General features: G+C 38.2%; 1 protein-coding gene across 7 annotated transcripts in view; it reads left to right on the plus strand.

Moving 5' to 3' along the window:
- Positions 1-21,874, plus strand: part of acot7 (acyl-CoA thioesterase 7) — a 58,039-nt gene extending 36,165 nt beyond the window's left edge. For all 7 annotated transcript variants that reach the window (XM_026153138.2, XM_026153137.2, XM_080295659.1 and 4 more), the window contains 3 exons: positions 3,583-3,699; positions 7,739-7,923; positions 21,387-21,874. In XM_026153138.2, the coding sequence (XP_026008923.2) occupies positions 3,583-3,699; positions 7,739-7,923; positions 21,387-21,485 (401 nt within the window). In that variant the 3' untranslated portion in view covers positions 21,486-21,874. The remainder of the gene's footprint in view (positions 1-3,582; positions 3,700-7,738; positions 7,924-21,386) is intronic.

Consider the following 21,874-nt stretch of genomic DNA (forward strand, 5'->3'; position numbering starts at 1 on the left):
TCAGGGAAGCAAGATTTTGCTAAGCCAAATATCAATATTATTATAACTAAGAAGCTCATCATTCAAAAACTGAAATGACCTTTAAATAAAAAGTCTTCCTAAAATCCTAAATGATAAAACACATAATGTAGCAAAGGGAAGGACAGCTGTTTACTTACTATGTGTAGAATCTTTAATATCTACTTACAGAAACTGATATTTCAGATCAGATTCTGTAACAGTGAAATATCTGGCCTTTTGCTGTTAAATGCTTTACTCTGTTAATGAGCCGGTTACTAACTTCGCATGTAGTCTAGTCCTGGGTGGGGGATTTTTCCTGAAAACAGCTGCTTCCTCTGTTTAAAAACATCGATCAGAGCTGTGAGACGGAGAAAATAAATGCAGCTGAAATCCAAAACAACAGCTAGAAGTTGTTATAAATGTTAGGATGGAGTAAAACCGCAGAGCCGGGTGATTATGTGACCTATTTTGCATGCAAACAGTACTATGAAAATTTTTTATTGTCTCCCTTTTTGAATTTTTTTTTATAAGGTAATGATTAAATTTGTTGGTAGATAAAATGGAATGAGCTGAGAGGAACTTTCAGTTAGAGGGGGATCCTAACAAACTAAAGTCGGGAAGTTTACCACTTTGATGTAATGCGGCATTTACTTTCAATTTTATCATCTTGTTCAGGTCAGGATCCATCTCCATTAAGTGTTACATGCTCAGACACGACAGCTACAGGCTTTGAATTGTAGTAGCCTGCTGTGCCTTGTACCCAGGGGAAATTTTCAATCTTAGGTGAGATCCCATCAATTTTCACAACATAGCAGAAATGAAAAAAACAAAAACAAAGCAAAACACAAAACAAGATAAAAAAAAAAGTTGCTTTAAAAAAAGAAAACCCCAATTAAAAACAACTTTGCAACAGATTTAAGGACATAATTTTTAGCTTAACATACTATTGTCCCATTTATGTGTGGCAACAGCATTTCCTTAAATGTAGTCATATCATCAGCCTCAATCAGAGAGCACTTTTGACAAATATACTTAATCAATCAGCCGTTTTTTGTTTTGGGTTTGAGTTGAACCAAATAATCACACATCAGAGTCAGCGCTAATCCATTTTCTATTTTAAAACGTCCTGTTGGAAAGTCATGAACTAGTACAGTCTGTAATGGTTCTACTTAGCTGGACAGTGTCATTTTGCAGACACTGGGACGGTAAATAAAATGACCATTATTCTCTGAACATGATTTGGGGTAAGAGCATGTCTCAGTAATAGCGTGTTTAGTTCTTAATCAACTCAGTGGGCCCACTTTTTACAGTGAATGCTGCATTTTGGAGAAGCGGTACATTCTGTTTGTACTCCCACACATTTGGCTGTCACAAACAGAGCTACACAGTGCAGATGGTATGAACCCTCGGGAGCCAAATCAGCAATCAGAAAGCACACTTATTGATTTGCTGTAACACAAGCTATACAAAAAGCAGCTCAGAGGGAACGACTGAGGCAACCGGAGTGTCTAGCGGAGGGTACGTCTGTCTTCAAATGAGCGTAGGTGCACAAAAGCACATGTGAAAGAGTGCACATACTCTTTCACAGAGTGCACACACTCTTTAACAGAACAGACAAGCAGACGCCATCCTCTTTATTTTTTTCTGTTCATTTTAAGCCACACACTTGCTTTCTGCGAGAGCTCAACTAACAATTGCTTCCTTTGCATTTGACACAAGTTGCCAAGTTGCGTGTTGTTCGTGTAATCTCTAAACTTTGATTTCAAACTGTTTTCTTGTACATCAGACTATTTCCAAGATTTATTTGCAAGTGAAAAGGTGGTCTGTAAACTTTTTTGTTGTTGAATTGTTTGAAATGTGATACTTTTCACTAAATCTGTCTACATCTTAATCAAATGCACACCTTCCTGTTGACTTTAAAAGGAGGCTGTTGAGCTTTTGTTGTTTCATCTCTCACAGAGAACAGACTTCACTGTTGCACTTTGGAATAGCTGCAGGGCTGAGACTGAGTACCCAGTCATTGATAACGACTGTAATAACAAACTGCGGCAAACAATCTATCCAAGTCTTCTTCACATGTGTTACGACCACATGTTTTCATTTTCTTGAGAAACAGCTCTTTGTCTTTGTGCAGGTTGTGTTCCAGATACTTACAAGCACCCTGTTTTTACCAAGATTGGGCTAAACACATTGACTGCTCACAGCAAACACAAACATTTATCTCTGTATGCGTTTCAAACACGCAGGGCTTACTGGCTCTGCCTGAAGCGTGACTGTAGCTCACTAATTAATGTTTATTTGATCTGTAACAGTAACAACGACGCGTTGCAGTTTTACTGGAAATTAGATCTTAGCCAGACGGCAATTTTTCCTAACTTTGTGCTTCTTGCCTGGCCAACACCGGTTCAGACGTTTTGTGCAGGAATAATAATTTTACACTCTTCAATCTCTTCAGGCTTCTTAGGACACTCATTATGTGCAGGGCTGTATAAACAGTTTGCCAGTTTGTCTGAATGTATACAGTAGTGAGTTTTACTATACCCGTTTTATTAGACTCACACTGTGCCTCAGAAAAAGCAGTGCAGGACCAGTGGTCATTGTATACAGTCAAACATTGCAATGAAGGAAAAATGGCACAATTACTGCCTGTAAACTATTTGTATGTACTAATTTGAGAAAATATTGTTACTTAGATTTAACATAAAAAAATAGGTTTTGGTAATGTTACTCTGTCCTGTTTTAATTTAAAATGTAAATAAAAATGTAATATCATTTATCCTGTTTTAATGGTGCAGACAAATGACCCGTGTAGTGTCTGTAAGTGTTTTTTCAATTTGTCTTTTCATTATATGTTGTTTACAGTGGATAAACAAGCTGTAATTTGAAGAATTACCAAACATGGGGGAAACGTAAAAATTAATAATGGCTTTTATTTAATTGAGCCCTGATGACATCTTTCAGCTTACCGTGAGCTGGCTGGAAACACTTCTGGTAGACAGTCAGCTCATACACATTAGACTAATGCGTCTGAAAGAAAAGGTAATGTTGAGAAAATGGCAAGCAGACTTGTTCATTATTTGGCATTTAACTTTAGGTGGATAGTTTTCTAATTGCATTAGGAATCCCATTAGCTTCCACATCCAATAATCTCTTCTCAGTGAAACCGTGTCTCGAACTTGGCGGCAGCTTGATGACTACATTTTCTTTTAAAAGCTTTTGTCGATTTAAAGACAAGCGAGTGTCAAGTTTCACTGGGGATGAAAAGAGTGCTGGATGCTACAGGTTGTACAGGCTCACAATCACATGTTGGTCAGTTTTGCTTCATTCTTGACCCTGAAAATGTATTTTTATTACTCACAAATAACAAAGCTATTTTGTAGCTTGAGCAGAGAGTGGAGCACATTAGCTAATATTCACATGTAGCATCGCTACAGAACTGATGGACGGGTGGTGTCATTAGTGTCTTATTGTTCAAGAGAGCCACAGTGGAGTAAGAAAATGTGGTGCAAAAGGGTTATCTACGCAGCTTCTTTTTTGGCTGGACTGCATGCAATAAATTAAAAGTGTGTGTGTTTGACACAGGTGTGACCATGAAGCTGATGGATGAGGTCGCTGGCATTGTGGCAGCTCGTCACTGCAATACCAATATTGTCACTGCCTCAGTGGATGCCATCAATTTCCATCGCAAGATCAAGAAAGGTGAGGATAACACAGAGAATACACTCATACTTTTAAATCTCTGATACTTACAAATATCCAGAGATGCAGGGAGATATTTCTGCGTGATTATTGCTTTTTTTTTGTCTTGTCCATTTGCTTTACCAAGAGGAATGCTGCAAAACGTTTTCTCGCCTTTTGACCAGAGATGATAAAATGGAAACTCTAAAGCGTTTTTCAATTTAGCCTCTGGCGGTGCTGTTTTAAATCAACTAAGCCAACGTTAACAGCTGTCACACGGTTGCTATCCAAGGCCAACTGTGTTTTGTAGAGCTGCCACTACATCTGGAAACACACACCACTGTTAATAATGACCTAACTATTTTCCATTACCAAACTTTGTCTATTTATACTGTATTTGCTGTAAGCGCCTTACAGTCTGAAAGGTTCAGATGAACAAATTCTAAGCCTCTAAATACCTTTATCCATGTAGCCTTTGATATTTCAGTTGGAAAATGTGTCCAGTCGAACACTGGAGTGCAAAATTTATTGCCAGGACTTCCTGGATAAGTTCGCTTATCCAAAGTCCTTCAGGGACAGTCATAATAAAAGCAATTCTAAGAAGGCAGGAACATAGTCTCCTAAAAAAGGCACACATAACAGACATACGTATGATACATGTCTGACAATACAGTATAACTGCAACCTCCTCAGTTCAGTTCGGGGGGGGGGTGAACAGCACAGAGTGGTGGAGATCCATGACCACATCTTTCATCTGCCCCTAGTTGCTCCACTTGCTACCTTCATCTGTCCTCACAGTTCAGTTAGTGCTGACATGATTTCCCCTGGCTCCACTGTGACTTAGGGGTTATGTCACTTCTACAGTTCTCATTTTTGCTCTAGCTGGTCAGGCAAAAAAAAAAAAGTTAAGTTTAGGGAAATAATGGAAATAAGTATCAAAACAAAAAGGATCCTAAAAAACAGCCACTAGCTTTGTCGTCTCTACCTCTGGATTTATTTTGTCATTTTATTTTTATGCATTTTCATCTTGCTACTGTTTCTTTTGACAGTTGAATTGCTCCCAACTGTTTGGTGCTAGCATTTCAACCTTTGCCACATAAATATATAAAGGAACACACAAATGTCTTGTTAAGGTCCTGGTCACTAAGTGCCAGACATCTGGATAGCTTAATTTTAATTGTGGTAATACAGTAGAAAAATTACAAAAATTTACCTAGTTGTGATACCTGAGAGGACGGTGGACTTTTCACTTTAAGCACCATAGATAAGAACTGATTTGAACTGCCTCAGAGGTCCACCTTTGAAAAATCACAGAAGACACAAAGAACACCAGAATTATAGAAAAAAAAGCAGACTTAATAATTCAAATATTGAGGCACTGATGAGGATGCACTGGTGATAATATACTAGTCAATAATGTACCATAGGAGGGTTCAGGCAGGGGTCTTTTCTGTGATCCATTATAGCAAAACAACCAGAGATACAAATAATGAGAAGAAAGGCTTGAAACTTCAAAAGGTTGGATGAAAGGACATTTCAGAGACAGGGACTGGAGCGCTGATGGTGAGAGTGAAAATGTGATACAGAAGAAAAAATAAAAGCACCAGTGTGTCATCGTGAGTGGTCACAATGTTGTTCTTGTTTATTAAGTGTACATTTCATTTCATTGAAAGCATTATTTGTTAAAACCCCGACATTTTCATGTACTGTCTAGCTAAAGAAAAAAAAAAAGACCCGTGGAAAGACACTCAAATGTGTTTTTGTCTTCAGTGCTATTTGTTAGTCAGTGAAAAGACTAATAGAAAAGCCTAGACTCCATCCATCCATCCATCTTCATCCGCTAAAATAACAAATCTGTTGTTGTGTGGTATTACATTACATGCACACAGCACTGAGCCTGGACATGGACTGGGTACCTTCATCAAAGCAGATTAGCTTTATCAGCTCTTCAGACATGGGACTCTGCCAGTTGTTTTGGTTGGCTGACCTCCAATGCTGCACAAGTCAAGAGCTACATTCTGCATTAATCTGAAGGTCTTCAAAATCACCCATCATCAAGCCTCATTTTTGTGTAATGTCACTGAGCAGAGGTTGTTTCACTGAGCCTAATAAATCTTAGTAAGAGGTAGTTTATTTAAATGAGACTTGACACATGGGAGCATTAAAAAAATCCTCTAAAGGTCAGTCGACAAGAGAGAAATGAAATGCTTTAAATTTGTGGTCTCGGTTGCCAGGTATGCTGAAAAGACCTCACTGCAGTTACTGCACGTTATTATCTGTTTAAAGTTCTTTACCCATATGGATTTTCATGATCACCTTGTTGCCGTTTCCTAAATATCTCAGCATCCAAGGTTACTGAATGTGTGATAATGATAGCGTAATAGTCATCTTAACATATATAAAAATCTAGAAAGTTGAATTTTCTCAACTTGATTAAAGACCTTGTGCATATTGTTGGATTAAACATTACAGAAACTTAAAAGTGATTTTGGTAATTAATAATACTGTTAATTTAAGGCAGCTGTGGCTTAAACCTTGTATTTGGTGGTGATAATCAATTTGCTAAGCTCCGTATATCATTAGAATTCTTGTTGTTTGTAATTTAAGATTTTGGACATTTTTTGCATGGCATAAAGTTTGACTGTGTTATTGTCTCATGTGTGCCTACTCTGAACCTGTGTGCAGTTTTGCATTTCTTTGCCATCTCCATTTTTTTTCTTTTTACCCTCAGTACTTCAGTTCTAGGCTGCATCACAGAAAACCATAATCAAAACAAACACAAAAAGTTTGTTTGTTAAAGCCTTAAAAACTGCTTTATAAATGTAGTCTCGTTGTTCCTGTGTGTGTTTTCTTTCCACACGCTCTGGGCCTCCTCTCACACTTCAAAGACATTCATGTTAGGGTAACTAGCTATTCTAAATTGGCCCTAGGTTCGAATGTGAGCGTGAATGCTTGTCTGTCTCTTGGTGTCAGCCAAGTGATAGCCTGACAGCCTATCTAGGGTGTACATGGCCTCTCAACCTGTCACAGCTGGGATATGCTCCAGGCCCCTGTGATCCTGAATTGGATAAGAGGGTGGATGGATGGATGGGTTAGGGTAACAAACCTGGGTTTACTGCAAAAAGCCTAATTATTGACTCTATAAGCATATCTTTTGACAACAGAGGCTTATTTGTCAAGAAAACCGAACTCATACCCATGAATTTTGCAGAGTATCCTGCATGAATACGAGATCTGTAACTGAACAACAGTCAAGTCTAATTCTGATAGAATTCTTGTATTGTTGTCATCGTGTCAGAGTGCTTTGCAGCTCATACACTGATAAAAGCCTTTCCCCCCCTTTTTTTATGTGCATCATTTATTATTTAGGACTTTGACTATTTTATAAGATCTCACTCATATACTTGCGATCTGTTCCTGACTGCAGGAGTAACACCTTCTTTCCTTGTCTCTATGGCAACTGCAGTAATATTACAGTACAGGCACATCAAAGAGAATAATGAAATACATCAACAATGCTCTGTAATATTATTTGATGACTTTTTTTCCCACCTCGCTGCAGTGACAAAAGGTAGAGAGCACATTTTTGAGTGAAAGACAGTTGGTTGATTAGATATCTGAGAAAGTGCAGCTTCAATATTACTTCAGCGTGAGCTTTTAGCCAGAGGTCGCCGGCCTGTCTCGAAAAGTCCATGATGCAACAATGTGATAGAGACTGCAAGACCAGAGCTGAAATCTTCCTCTGCTAGTTTATTATATAGATCATATTCAGTGTAATTAAAGCTATTTAGTATGAGTTTACTTACATTATTCAGTATTTTTGATGTAGCGGTTGGAATGCTGTGTTTTTGTGAAAACCTGATGCCTTGTGCAACTTCTTTTTTTCACCTTTATAAGACTAAGTGAAGCCTTAAAATAACTGCTATGTCTGAGAAATAGTAGAAAATGTTATGGTAAAGATCAAAAAAATGAAAATGTCTCTAAATGGCAACATATTTAGGTTTTATTTTAAAACACTGAAAATCAGAGTGCTCAATATCCTTTTCCTCTTCTTCCCAAGGGTGTGTGGTGACGGTGACAGGACGACTCACATTTGTCAGTAACAAATCAATGGAGATTGAGGTGTTGGTAGACGCGTCCTCAGTGGTGGAGGCAGAGAAGGGGAAATATCGTGCTGTCTCAGCTTTCTTCACCTTCATCTCCCTGGACAAGGACAATAAGCCCCTGCCTGTCCCTGCCCTTAAGGTTGGTATCGTCCAATCTCCTTCTAAAGTCTGCCTATCTTTTAAAACCTTGATACATAATTTGTGATGTTATACTTTATTTTATATCCATATCCCTTAGTACAGAGTAATTACATTCACAAACACTGACAGTCAAGTCTGTTTTTTTACAGTATTCTAATGGAAAATAATCAAGGCATGGATTTTATTGCATTTTTGCTGCGATATCATCTTTTAAAGGCTAGTTATTTTTAGCTCGGTCTCTTCTAACTGCTGATAACATTTCCATTAGTAATTTTTCTTTATCGTGACATGTAAAAGGGCCATTACAAGACTGGATCAATGGAGCCTTCATATATAGAAAATGTTGAGTTGGGTCAGACTGATCTTTGATCCAAAACCACTGTAAAATTTTCCAGATAGCTGAAAAAAATGACAAATATGAAAAAGTATACTAATACTTTTAAGATTATATATTAAAGACTGTCTTCACAGACATGGTTTTTGGAAAGCTCAAAGATACTGCCCATTGTTTAGGAATTCAACATGTCAGACTCTTTAGAAAGCATTCAAATCCTCATAGTATTTTATGTTCAATATAGGTATTTGTTGTGCCTGAAAATGAATAAATAAATGAAATGAATGAAATGAAATGAATAGTGTTTGGGTATTATCCTTCAGCAGTGAGCAGGGCTGAATGATCTTATTCCCACAAGATCTCTGAGATGAGTATCTCTGGGATGAGTATGCCTGACTCAGCACTTACTGCCAGCAAGCAAAGACTGCATGCTTACCTGCAGACAGGAGAGAGATGCCTGCTGTTTGTTCAGGCTCTCCAACACATAACGATCCAAACCTTGTTTTTATGCAAACACCGAGCTCATGCGCCATCTGTTTAAGTCATTAATATTAATGAGAAGCTATCTTTTTGCAATTTTACACAAGCGAGGAGCTTTTAAAACCATATTCTAAACAAAGCAATGTAGTTTGTGTTAAGGTTCACATTATTTTTAAGTGTCGTGATTAAGATTTTCACTCCATATTTTGTAACTGAGCAATTCAAATTCTACTTAATGTTTTGTTTGAGTTGTCGTTGTTGTTATTAATGATGTACTGCACTCCATTTTCTTGAGATGGGTGGGCAGTTTCAAATTTGGGTTAGGGTCATTATTCCCTCAAGTGCACTTGTACAAATTTCATAGAGTTTACACCAGAACTTATAATTAAACTAGAAGTATTTGTAGAATACTGAAAAAAAAAACCCCAAAGGCAATAATACTAGCAACAGAAGAACAAAGAAGAAAACAAATAGTATGATAATAAGTACAAATAGAAATAATAAATCTTTGATTTTTGAAAATAACACATGTATTCTACAAAAATGCATTTTAACTCCCGCCTGCAAGACAGTAGTGCATGACACTATGTCCTTCCATGTTTCAAGTACCATGAGCGTGTAATAAGAAATTTGCAGGAAGAAAGCTGCTGTGGTTGAGAGTGAAGCGTGAAAAAGGATTGTTATAGGTGTGTTGTCATGCCACAAGTGCAGCAGTGACTCATTTGACCATCAGGTCACAGTTGAAGGTGCAGTGTTAGCCTTTATAAACCTTTATAAACCACAGCACATTTATTCAAGACTTCTCTGATGATGCCCCTGCAGATAGAAGTGTTCATCAAATGCATGTCGCCTTTGGTTGGCCTTTTCAAAAGTGTCTGTCAGTCCCCTGATTTCCATTTCACAAAACCTGCATTTGGTTTGCCCATTGTCTGCCTCTCCCTCCATGCATTCATTACCTGGTTTTCTGCCTCACGTAAGCTGCTCATTGCTTTTGTTTTAATAGGAGGGAATTGTAGCAGTTATTACACTCATTGTAGTTTCTATTCAGACCTCAATTTTATCAAAAGAGAGGCTAAAAAATCTCCTGGTGATTTTAATAATTCATCCTCAACACTATAAATGGAAATCTAAATGGAGCCTAGGCTGCCAGGGATCTGATGTAGCTTGTCAAATAAACAAGGGCAGGGCAAAAGAGAAACGCGTGTGTGAATGAGTTATGAAGAAAGTGCATGTACACAAACACGAGCCCTTTGTGTGCAGGTCTGCATGTGTTAGAATGAGCATTGCCTGTGAATGTGCACATCCATGGAACAGATCATTGAGCACAAATGCGTGCATGTTTATTTATATGAGCAAGAGGAGGAGGACAAGGCTCGATCGGTGCTATTTCTGGCTTTATGACTATTTACTGGAGGCATAAGCATGAGATGAGATTGACTCTGACTCTACTGATGGCAGTAAACCTTTTCATAATTGTTGGTCTTTGGTGTGTACACGAGAAACGTCATGTGCAGGAAATAAGGTTCAACACATCAGTCCAATTAACACCCAAATTTTCCCTAACAGGAGAGATGGGACTGTGGGAGTTGGAAAGACAAACAGATCAAAAAGCAAAAAAAGCATCGTAAGTCAGATGATTGTGAGCAGAACAAATCAAAATGGAAGGATTGTTACGTTCCCCTGAGGGGTCTAGGCGGGGAGGGGGAAGTAACAAAAGTGACCGGGTCAGAAAAAGGAGTCAGGGAGGCAAAACAGTTAAATAAAACAGTTTTATTGAAGTAATTCAACTAAAAGAGACGGACAAGCCGTTATCACCATAAAAGAAACAAACAAAACTCAGGCGTCGGTCAGTAAGGCAAAAAGTCAAAAGGAAAGCGCAGCTCACTAGCTGGAAACCACAATACACAGCTCACTAGCTGGAAACACCACAAGACACTCAGCTCACTAGCTGGAAACACCACAAGACACTCAGCTCACTAGCTGGACCCACACAAAATGGCACTCTGGCCCAGAGCTCACCCTGCTCTGGGCTTAAATACCCTTAATTGCTGATGGGAGTCAGCTGTACAGGAGGGAAAGGTGGCATCTCAGGCAGGGGAGGTAGTGGGACACGCCCACACAGGCACCTTCAGGAGAGAGAGAGAGGCTAGGGCCGTAACACCCCCTCCCATAAATGCAAACCCATCCATCCATCCATCCATCTTCATCCGCTTATCCGAGGTCGGGTCGCGGGGGTAGCAGCCTAAGCAAAGAGGTCCAGACCTCCCTCTCCCCAGCCACCTCCTCCAGCTTGTCCGGGGGAATACCAAGGCGTTCCCAGGCCAGCCGAGAGATATAATCTCTCCAGCGTGTCCTGGGTCTGCCCCGGGGCCTCCTCCCGGTGGGACATGCCTGGAACACCTCGCCCAGGAGGCGCCCAGGGGGCATCCTTGCCAGATGCCCGAACCACCTCAGCTGGCTCCTTTCGATGTGGAGCAGCAGCTGCTCTACTCTAAGCCCCTCCCGGATGGCCGAACTTCTCACCCTATCTCTAAGGGAGAGGCCAGCCACCCTTCGGAGGAAGCTCATTTCCGCCGCTTGTATCCGCGATCTCGTTCTTTCGGTCACTACCCACAGCTCGTGGCCATAGGTGAGGGTAGGGACGTAGATCGACCGGTAAATTGAGAGCTTCGCTTTTACACTCAGCTCCCTCTTCACCACGACCGACCGGTGCAGCGTCCGCATTACTGCAGCCGCAGCCCCAATCCGTCTGTCGATCTCCAGCTCCCTTCTCCCATCACTCGCGAACAAGACCCCGAGATACTTGAACTCCTCCACTTGGGGCAGGAACTCATCCCCGACCCGGAGTGGGCACTCCACCCTTTTCCGGCTGAGAACCATGGCCTCAGATTTGGAGGTGCTGATCCTCATTCCCGCTGCGTTACACTCGGCTGCGAACCGCTCCAGTGCGAGCTGGAGGCCCTCACCCGATGAAGCCAACAGAACCACATCATCCGCAAAAATCAGAGATGAGATTCTGAGGCCACCAAAGCGAAAGCCCTCCGCCACTTGGCTGCGCCTAGAAATCCTGTCCATAAAAATTATGAACAGAACCGGAGACAAAGGGCAGCCTTGGCGGAGCAAACCCATGGTTTGTCAAATCACAATAACCAAAAGTGAGTCCATAGCCGTGTCAGGACGAAATGCAGGCTTTCCACCTACCAAAGTGAAATGTTTTTGTGTATTTGGCTTCCACATCCTTACATTTTGGCCACATAAAAGGTCTTGTGCAAAAGTCTTGATTCCCCCCTCATTTCTTTATATTCTGCTTCCAAAGAGCCAGACTTGTAATTTTTAAAATAGTGTTGAGTAATAAACATAGGCCGACCGTTTTTAGAGGAATTTTATTTTTTTTGGTAACTTAATACTGACCTGTGAATCAGTCATAATCGACATAATAAAGCATTTTGTCTACACACACCAAACAAAATAGCAAATATTTTATTTTAAATGATATCTTTAGGCACAAAAACACATAATTTGTTTCCAGTTCTTTTGTTGAATCAGTATCTCTAAAATACTAACGATTATAAAGTCCCAATCAAAAGTTTAAGACCACTTGAAAAATGGCAAAAACTCATATTTTGCATGGTAGGATCTTAACAAGGTTCCAAGTAGACCTTGAACATGCATTAAGAAGAAATGGGAGTGAGACAAAACATTTTTTCGAGCATGCAATTTATTGAAAACTGAAACAGCTGATCGAGCTTAGGACCACATGCCATTAAAAGGTCAAATCTGTGCAAAAATCTTGATTCATTGTCATTTTCTGTCAGGTCACACTGTCATGACCTTCGGATGGCAAAGGCAAAAAAAAAAGTTCACTTTTTGAACATGGTCGGGTTGATGAACTGCAAAAGCTTTGGGACCTGTACCATTTGAGAGGGATAAAATAGTATTTTGGCACTAACAAGCTAATTCCCCAAATATTATTAGCATTAGTGTGCTGTGTGTCCTTAAAAAATCTGGGGAAACTGCAAAAGTGGAAAACAAAGGAAATAGGAGAGGAGCAAGATGCCTATGTCTAATGTTCAGTGAAGCCTCATCAAAAATGGTCTCAGTGAAAGGGTGGCTGTCAGGAAGCCCCTGTTAAGGGAGAAAAGGCTGTATGCAAAATTAAAAGAACAGAACTGAAAATCAGTCGCAACAGTTCTTATTGAGTGAAAAATATAAATCTGAAATTTTTGGGTCCAGTCGTCATCAGTGTCTTTGGAGGAGATACAATATACAGTGTCTACAACACACACAGCATCCAAATAAGAATGTCCTTCGAGAAGACTAGAGAACTATTTCTGTAGACTAGTTTAAAAAATTAAAAGAACTCTTGTGTTCAGGCTGTATAGAAATATAGGTGTCATACCAAACAATGACTTTCAAGCCTGTTAGAATCGTACAAACTCTATTTTTGCCTTATGTACATGTACATTTGCCTGTTTCAGTAAATCGTTGCACCTATTGCCAGGTTTACCTAGCAAAGCATAAAGAAACAAGGACTGGCTCAAGACTTTTGCATGGTACAAAATAGTATCATCAGCTATTTCCCAGAAATAGTAAGCCGTGGTATTTACTGTCTCTGTGTTAAAGATCCTCCAGAGAATTAAAACCTTTTCTTCTGAGCTAGCATGAAAGTGTGATTACACAAAACGTGTCTGACAGTTAGCAGTTAGTTTGGCACAAAGAGTGGAAACCTTGAAGCAGCCACCCTGGCTCTGACTAAACATAACAAAAGCTATCTACCAATGCTCAACAGTGGGACAGATTGTGTTATTACTCGGTGTTACTTAGACTGCTACTTCAAGAGTCCTCAAAGTCACTGTATCAGCTAAAAATACTCCTGTACGTGACCACAACTTAATGTGACCTTTAGAGATGGGTAATTTTGTTACCCATGAACAGTGCAATGCTTGTTGTTTTTAACCTTTTCACTGAAGTAAAAAAAAAAAAAAAAAAAGCTTGTTTGGCTTGGCATAAAATTTAATTAAGCTTCATTTCCCCAAATACTAAACTTGCTTCCTCTTATACCTTTAGTCTTCTAATGCCCCATAGCCCTTTTCATCAGGGAATACTGAAAATCCTTATAAAACAAACAAACTTGTTTCTCTCTTACTTATTCTGGCTGTGTATTATTTTGCCAGGAATGATTGAAATGAGTAAACTTTTCTGCATGCAAGTAGAATAAGACTAATGACTGCATGTACTGTTACATAAATTGAGTTACTTTAAGGCACTCTGATAAAATGGACTGGCTGCTGTAAGTCTTTAAAATGTATGACAAAGACACCCAAGTGTGCGCTTTCAGAACTAAATAATAATAACAATACCTTGACTAAATCTATTTGTCTTTCATAGAGACCTTCCATGTTTATGGAAACCTATACCTCTGTCATTTTTCTCCGTCTCTGCTGAAGTTGTTGATCTTTTTCAGTAGGTAAAGGCTATAAAAAAGAACTACAACTAGAGTCTTTTAAAATCGTCTGTTCTGTGGACATAAAATGTAGAAAGCACACTGGTAGCATGAGACGTTAACTGCGGACCATTCAAACCAAGACGTTCCATCTTCTTGGGACAGCATATATATATGTGTGTGTGTGTGTGTGTGTGTGTGTGTGTGTGTGTGTGTGTGTGTGTGTGTGTGTGTGTGTGTGTGTGTGTGTGTGTGTGTGTGCTAACATGTATGAGCTGGACTGCTTACGCAGCCTTGTTTTTATCTCTCCAGCGCACCTGTCGTCACTGTCATTTGCACCAAAGCAGGTGAAACTGATTCACAATGGTTTATGAATTAGTACCCTTGTTTAACTGACTTTATGTTATATTGTGGCCATCTGGTATTCCCCTAGTCTTATTGAGCAGTGTCTATTACAAGATTGCATTTCACCTCTCTTTTGTCTCTCTGATTCTTTTTGTTCTCCGTTATCCGTTTGTTAAAAAACAAACAAACAACAACCAAGAAAAAAAGGTGATTCTCCCTGCTTCTCTTTTATGTTTATAATGCAATTGTCTCTTTTTTTTGTCCTTTTTTAGTACTGCTGAAATTTAAACTGAAAACACTCCTGAAAGCTCAAACCATCACTTATTATAATTTCATGGCAGCTTTTGCCCCAGTTGAGCTCTATAAATAGTCTGATCGACATGACTTCTGCTATTTTTGACTGCAGGTGCTTTCCCTCCCATTTTCCCTTTCTTGATTTCTTGCCAATGAGCTCAGTGCAATCACTATTTTTAGATTTTTCAGTTTCAGCTCACTAGGGAGTTAGGGACGGTGGGAGTGTGTGTATGTGTAGCTGGGCTGTCACTAATGTTAGCATACTGTGGGTTATGCTGAAGTGGGGCATAAGGACAGCAGGCGCACAGAGGATAGTGGGGAATGCCTTGCCTATCTATAACAGTAATCTTGAAAAGGAATTACTGAAATATAGTATATATACATGCTAGGCCAGGATTTTGGTCAAAACAGCAAGCACAAAAAATGCATTGTTAGTAGAAATACAGTATTAATAGGTCCACCATTCATCCCTGCTGAACAAAGAAAAGCTTTGTGTCTTTGTGTATGTGTGTTTTTCTTTATTGCATATCTCCATTTATTGATTTAAGTATTGTTTCACTATATCTCTCTTATTCTTGCCTTCTTGCTCCATCTTTCCTCTGATTTTTCCTTCTTCCTTCTATTCCATCTCCCTCCTTCCTCGCTGGCAAAGACTCAGCTGGCCTCCCTTGACACGAAAACAAGCCTGGTCGTCATGACAACCTCATGTAGTTCACATGAAGTGATGCTCGTTTATTTTTAGATACCTCCCATTTAAGACAATCAGAAACGTGTTAACGGGTACACCCGTTAAATTTAACGCCCAGATCATGCCTGCATCTGTTAGGCACTGCTAAATGTGCACATCAGGGGGTTATCATTCTACCTCATACACTAAATATTGTGTGTTCACAGTTCGAACTAAATTCTCTTCAGTTCAGTGAAACCCAGTTTTCTCTTTGACAGTACATTATTTAGATATTTTTTTGTTAAAGTTATTCAACTTTTATTACTTTCCGATAAACATCTGTCTGTCAGCAGCACCCAAAAGAAGATTAAAAGGGTGATAAGTTTTGTCTGTGATGTTGTATTGTCATGTTGTTGCCTTAATTTGAGATCAAATTCAAAATTAGATACTAAATCATAATGAAAAAGTATAATTTTGTTATATTTAGAAAGAGTAATTTAGCATATTTATGACATGAGTCTTTTCAGTACTTGTATTTTAGTGCTTTTAAATTTTCCTTTCAGAAAATCTTTGATAGAGATCAGTGTCACTTCTAATTTTCTTGTAATTGCAAATTACTTGTTCTTTAAACCCAGTATTTAAACTGCTACATAAGCAACAACTGATCATTTTCAGATCTAAAATTGTCATCAGAGTGAATTTGAAAAAAATGATATGAAAAAATTTATTTTTTGTTGTATTTTTCCTCAAAATTACCTGATCGATCTTTCATACTACAGTAGAAAGTTCAGTATAATTTCTGTCCGCTATCTTACATTAGTAAACTGCTGAAAAATAGGATCCAACTGAGGCTGTATACTTCAGACTCTTCATTGGTGTTGCTAAAGCTGCGATGAAGCCCATAAGAACTTGGCATGTCTGTATTATCAGATAGCTGCAGTGAAAAAACTCAAAGCATTTATGACTAAATGAAAAGATCCACTGGAAGAGCTCCTTTCACCATCCAGAAGAGCCTGGCTGATATAAAAGGATTCATTTTATGACTAGAAATGAAATACCTTTCATCTTTGTCTAAAATGTCATCCTTTGTGTATACCTCTCGGTCCCTCTATCACACACAGATATATAGGTTAGTATCCAGGCTCATTCTATTATTTGTCTTGTGCTGGCTGTTTACAGCTTTGTGCTACCTTTACACAGTGACATTTGCCAGTGCCACTGATGCCCCTTGCCCACTCTAATAGCAGCTCGCGCCAACACAACAGAACCCACCTGGCATTTTGCTGGCATTGTCTGAGCAAATCTCCTTTACATGTATTGTCCCTGTTCCACATTTACACCGTATTGGTTTTTCATGCTCCATTCAGCTGTCCACCGAGTGGATTTAATTAACAACAGGTGAAACATCTGTCCTGGGTGTTTGACCCAATCAGCCAAAGTTCTGGGCTCTGATGTTATCTCACTGGAAGATTTTGAGAGTAATTCTTCTTTTTCCTCTTCTTCTTCATCTTCTGGGCTTGTAACATCAGATCATCTGCCTTAGTAACCTTAGTATCATCTTCATCATGTTTCACCTGATCATATCTATATATGCAGATAAACAGCATGGGTCAAGAAATGGCAATGCCAGCCTGGTAAGTCATTGATGATCAAGACTAATAACGGATGAGTAATTTTCTGAGTTTTCAGTGAGCACCAACACAAGGACAAACTGTTATGCTGAACAAAATGATGAATTAACAGTCACAATCACATTTTTTGTTTGTTCAATACTTTGATTTATGAACAGAATAGATGGGAATTTAGGGAAAGCCCTGTTAACCAAAAAGCTTCTTGTAAGTCCGTAGACACTGAATCAGCTAGGGTCAGCTATCATTCTTATTGTAAAGATAAATAACCTTGATGAAACATGAAATGGTTCAGTTTACCCGAATGCCAATACATGTAGTGATTGTCACATGACACTGCTGGAGTATAGGCATTTGCCTTAAATACAATATAACAAGCATGCTGGTTTTTGCAAGGATATTTCTGCTTTATATTTGCAGTGAAGACAAATTACTTAAGAACACAACAAGGACCTTAATAAAAAATGAATTGCCTCATGGAGTTATGCAAATGTAATTAACATAATGGTTAACATACCCATGACACACGTAACCTGTGGTACTGTGTGTAGATGGATGTGCACCGGCCATATGTGCATATTATTATTATTAGTAATATTATTATTGTAATTATTGACTATTAAGTAATAAGGCTAAAAAAACAAGGTTTGAACAGTGATCAGGAATTTGTTTTTACTGGATGGGTGAGCTGAATGTATAAATTGGTGTCTGGAAATATAAATCAATTATTCAATTACAAAATATTCATGTAATTAGTTCAAATCAATTTCAAGCTGTGCAGGAAAAATTGCACGTTAAAAATGTTTTATAATAATTATTATTTTAGTTTAACAACCTTTGATATGTTAATAGTCAAAGCTTACATAAATCTCTTCTTCAGGCAGACAGCAAAGCTCACATTTTTCCTGCCAGCATCATTTTTAGCTGTCATTGTCAGACAGTCTGCAGCTATGATTCATCAGCAGCAGTAAGGTATACAGTTTCGTTTTGCTGTTTGCTAACTCATCTCAAACCGTACATCGATATGGTTTTAAAAAGAGGGATTTTTACTATTTACTAGTACAACTTTTATTCTTTAAAAAAGTTAAATAAAATATATTAATTCATTTTTTTAAATTAAATTGACGTCCTTACAGTTCTGTCTGATCATAAACAGTCTCACCATGTAAACCTTTTTTCTTTTGCTTTGATATCATGGCTGCAGTTTTTCAGACTTAAATAAATAAACAATAATGTCTTTGGATTGTTCCAGCCTGTTCAAGAAGGATGATTTATAAGCCTCTAATTGGTGTTAGGATCCTAAATCACCTTGTTGGGGGTTATTTCAGTAATGCTATAATGCAGCTCCCTGCGCAGCTCAAAGTTTTAACTAGATAGAGCAAGATGCCTCTGTCTCATTAATGCACTTAATGAATTGTTAGGCTAGTCAATAGATTGTCCACAGAGTTAGACAAAAGGAATTATGACATTATAGGTCATGTTTGTGTATTTGTCTGCCTTCCAACATTGCAACAGGCAACCATTTATAACCACCTTTATAATAAACTGTATAACAGCGAGGAAGGAAACACCATTTAACTGAGTAACTGTGACTTGAAAATTAAATATATGTCAGTATATTTGTCTTATGTGAAGAAAATGAATAACCACTAAATAAAAAATTATTTGTATATATGGGGGCACATATTTACAAATGAATAGAAATGAAATTCATTGGTTATAGAGTATGCGAATAGATATTTAACAGATACGTCAGAAATAAGCCCAGCATCACATTGACGACCTGTCCAGGGTTTACCCTACGCCTCGCCCTATGGTGGCTGGGATAGACTTGGAGCTTGTAGAATACAAAAAAGATAATATGTTAACTTTTTGCCAACACAGAGATACCAGTTAAGACGCTACAGATGCCGCTGGAGCATCTGTACGTTTAACAGTTAGTTAATGTACAGACACTTAAATATAGTAAACTTTGCAATGTATTTTTTAATAAAGGAGCAGAACGTTGTGTGCATAAGTTCTGCTTATAATCATTTTATTTACTCTGGTAATTCTTTATTTTCATTTTTTACTGCTGACGGCTGCGTTTAACTATTTCATTTTATTTGTGGTCCTTAACTCAAATTTTGTTTTAATTGTGCTTACTTATGTCTAATAATTAATTTTTTAATAATGCAACTTAAGTCATGCTTTTTTCACCTTTAAGAAATGGATTACATAAATAAAGTTTTGCTAGAACATTTCAAAACCTTTTAATTGTGTCATTGCATTATAGAAAGATAATCATACTACAGTAGTAACAGTAGTAGTAATAGTAGTATTTTTAGTAGTAAAATACAGACCTTGAAATTTGTAAAACATGGGAACATTTGATGCAAAAGTTAAAAAATGGGATCAGCATTGTTCAACAGTGTATGCATGCATATATGAGGTCATTACAATCACAGTGCACTACATTTGGTTGCTGTTTGGGGTGTAAAGCAGTGGCTAAGCTTGTTTAGAGTTGATCTGACCCACCCTGCCTGATTCTGTAACTCACAGTCTGTAACCCATCTCAATCTAGTTAGAACTTCATCACACCAGTAATCACTTATATAAATACACATACCTTATATAATTATAAATAATTTTATTTGTGTATTTAATTTTTTTTTCACTTTTTTTGCAGCCTATTCACCTACCTGTGTAGATATTCTGACTGAACAGAACCACGTTTACATTTTACATTATGTACAGAACCACAGTATGTGGTTTTCAGCAGGCATTAAGCATGTGAATATGTAAGATACGTAAGCAATCATTTTTATGGTCATGACTTGTCAGTTCCTTGGTTATATTACATGACGCCCAGATATTGTATGTTATATGTGTCTATATTATTTTTCTGAAAAACTTGTTCTTTCCCCCTCTCTCTCTCTTTTCAAACTCAATGAACTGGAATTATCCATTACTTTCAGTTGAATGGCAAAAGCAAAACTGACTGAGCAGTATGTTGACTGTTATATAACTGCCATACAACAAACACACCAATATTACAGCTGTATGCTCCTGAACCTGTTCTACAGATAAGATATTCCCACTGGTGTTGTGTTTGTAGCTCAGCGCCACTGTTTTAATATTCTCGTCACATTTGAGTAATGACCCCCTTGGGCTTGTCCCTGGCATTATGTTTTGTCATGTTTGTTACCACCCTGCTCTCTCCTTAAATTTAAGGTGCCATCTGTCAGTTTTGCACCCTGTTTGTGTGAGTGGCAGGTGCTCTTGAATCTGCCAACCACCTGGTGTGTACGCAGCAAAGAGCCTCCATCAGAACATGTCATTAGCTCTAACAGTACGCTTTATATATGAAATACAAACATGTTCACGTACCCTGCTTTGTTACAGTGCTTTGAAGATAAGGTAAGGAGAAATCAGTCAGCACCTTCAAAGAAAGTGTGACATGGTCACTGGTGGTGGTATTGTTGCAAATCATAAGGTTGGCCAACAGTCAAATTAAACTGTACAGAATATCGAGTGCTTACTCCTATAAACCAGCAGCCACATTTAGCTTCAAAACAAACAACTGCACAGAATTAAACAGTAAAAATGATTCATAACAGCTGTAAATCTATAGAGTGTTTCCAGATGCCTGCAACATCAATAATACTGCACTGGCGCTGTGCATAGAACACACTATCATGGATGCGGTCAAGGTTGGTCAAGAGAAGGTTTGATGAGATGATGACATGAGTTGAGAGGCTAACACTCACCACACATTACCGGAATTGCCCTTTATGTACTTCTACAGCATTATTTACCTATTTATCAGGTTGTGTCTAACCTTGTGAGTAGATGTTGTTACTATGACCAAAAAATGGATTCATGAACCTGATCAGCTGACTCATCACCATTCTTCAGTCTTGCCATTAGTGTTGCATTAATATAAAATGTGTTGCTGGAAATAAATGCATTCACACACCTTTAAAATGCAGAAATTTCATATGTGGCAATGTCCTGCATATGTCACATGTGGTTTCACTCAACTTCACTTATATGTAGTCTTCTTCATATATTTTGTATATCATGCTGGGTCTTTACAAGCCTAGAGTCAGACGCATTTGTTCTATATTTCACCTAGAAGATGAATGGCAATTTCAGCAGCACTGTCAAGTCAATTAGATCAGAGCTTCATGCCCACGGTTAATATAATAATTAGAGGGGAAACATTCCAGTGTGTAGATGATAAATGTGTCTGGAAACAAATATTTTTGTCTATTTTCTTTTCCTCTAGGTTGAAGGCGAGGATGAGCAGAGACGTTTTGACGAGGGGAAAGTACGTTACCTCCAAAATAAAGAAAAAAGGCTGTCAGATAAGATGCGTGGCCAGTGACGCTGCCACTCAGAATTTAACACCTGCAGCAACAATACAATAACCCCACACAATATGTAGTATGAAGTAAACATTTTCTGCTTTATGATTATTGCTTTTTCTTGAACCTGAACCTGTGATTTTTTTTTCCTGTGCTACACCAAAGTATCCACATATACTGTATATGTATGTAAGAGTACATAATTTATTTTGGAGAGAATTTTAATGACGTATGAAGACTGTTTTTTTTTTCGATCACTGTCTCCTGTCTCTGTGTAGAAGAGTACTATTTTGTTTGTGGAAGATCTGAAGACTTAATTATCATGTCAGTTTAAAGTGATAATCTGAGCACAAGGAAACTGATGAATAAGCGAGTGAGTAGTAATAATGAATAAAAGATCCAAGTACTA

This window comes from Astatotilapia calliptera, chromosome 20 (genome assembly GCF_964374335.1).
Source record: "Astatotilapia calliptera chromosome 20, fAstCal68.1, whole genome shotgun sequence".
In the NCBI taxonomy this organism is placed as follows: Eukaryota; Metazoa; Chordata; class Actinopteri; order Cichliformes; family Cichlidae; genus Astatotilapia; species Astatotilapia calliptera.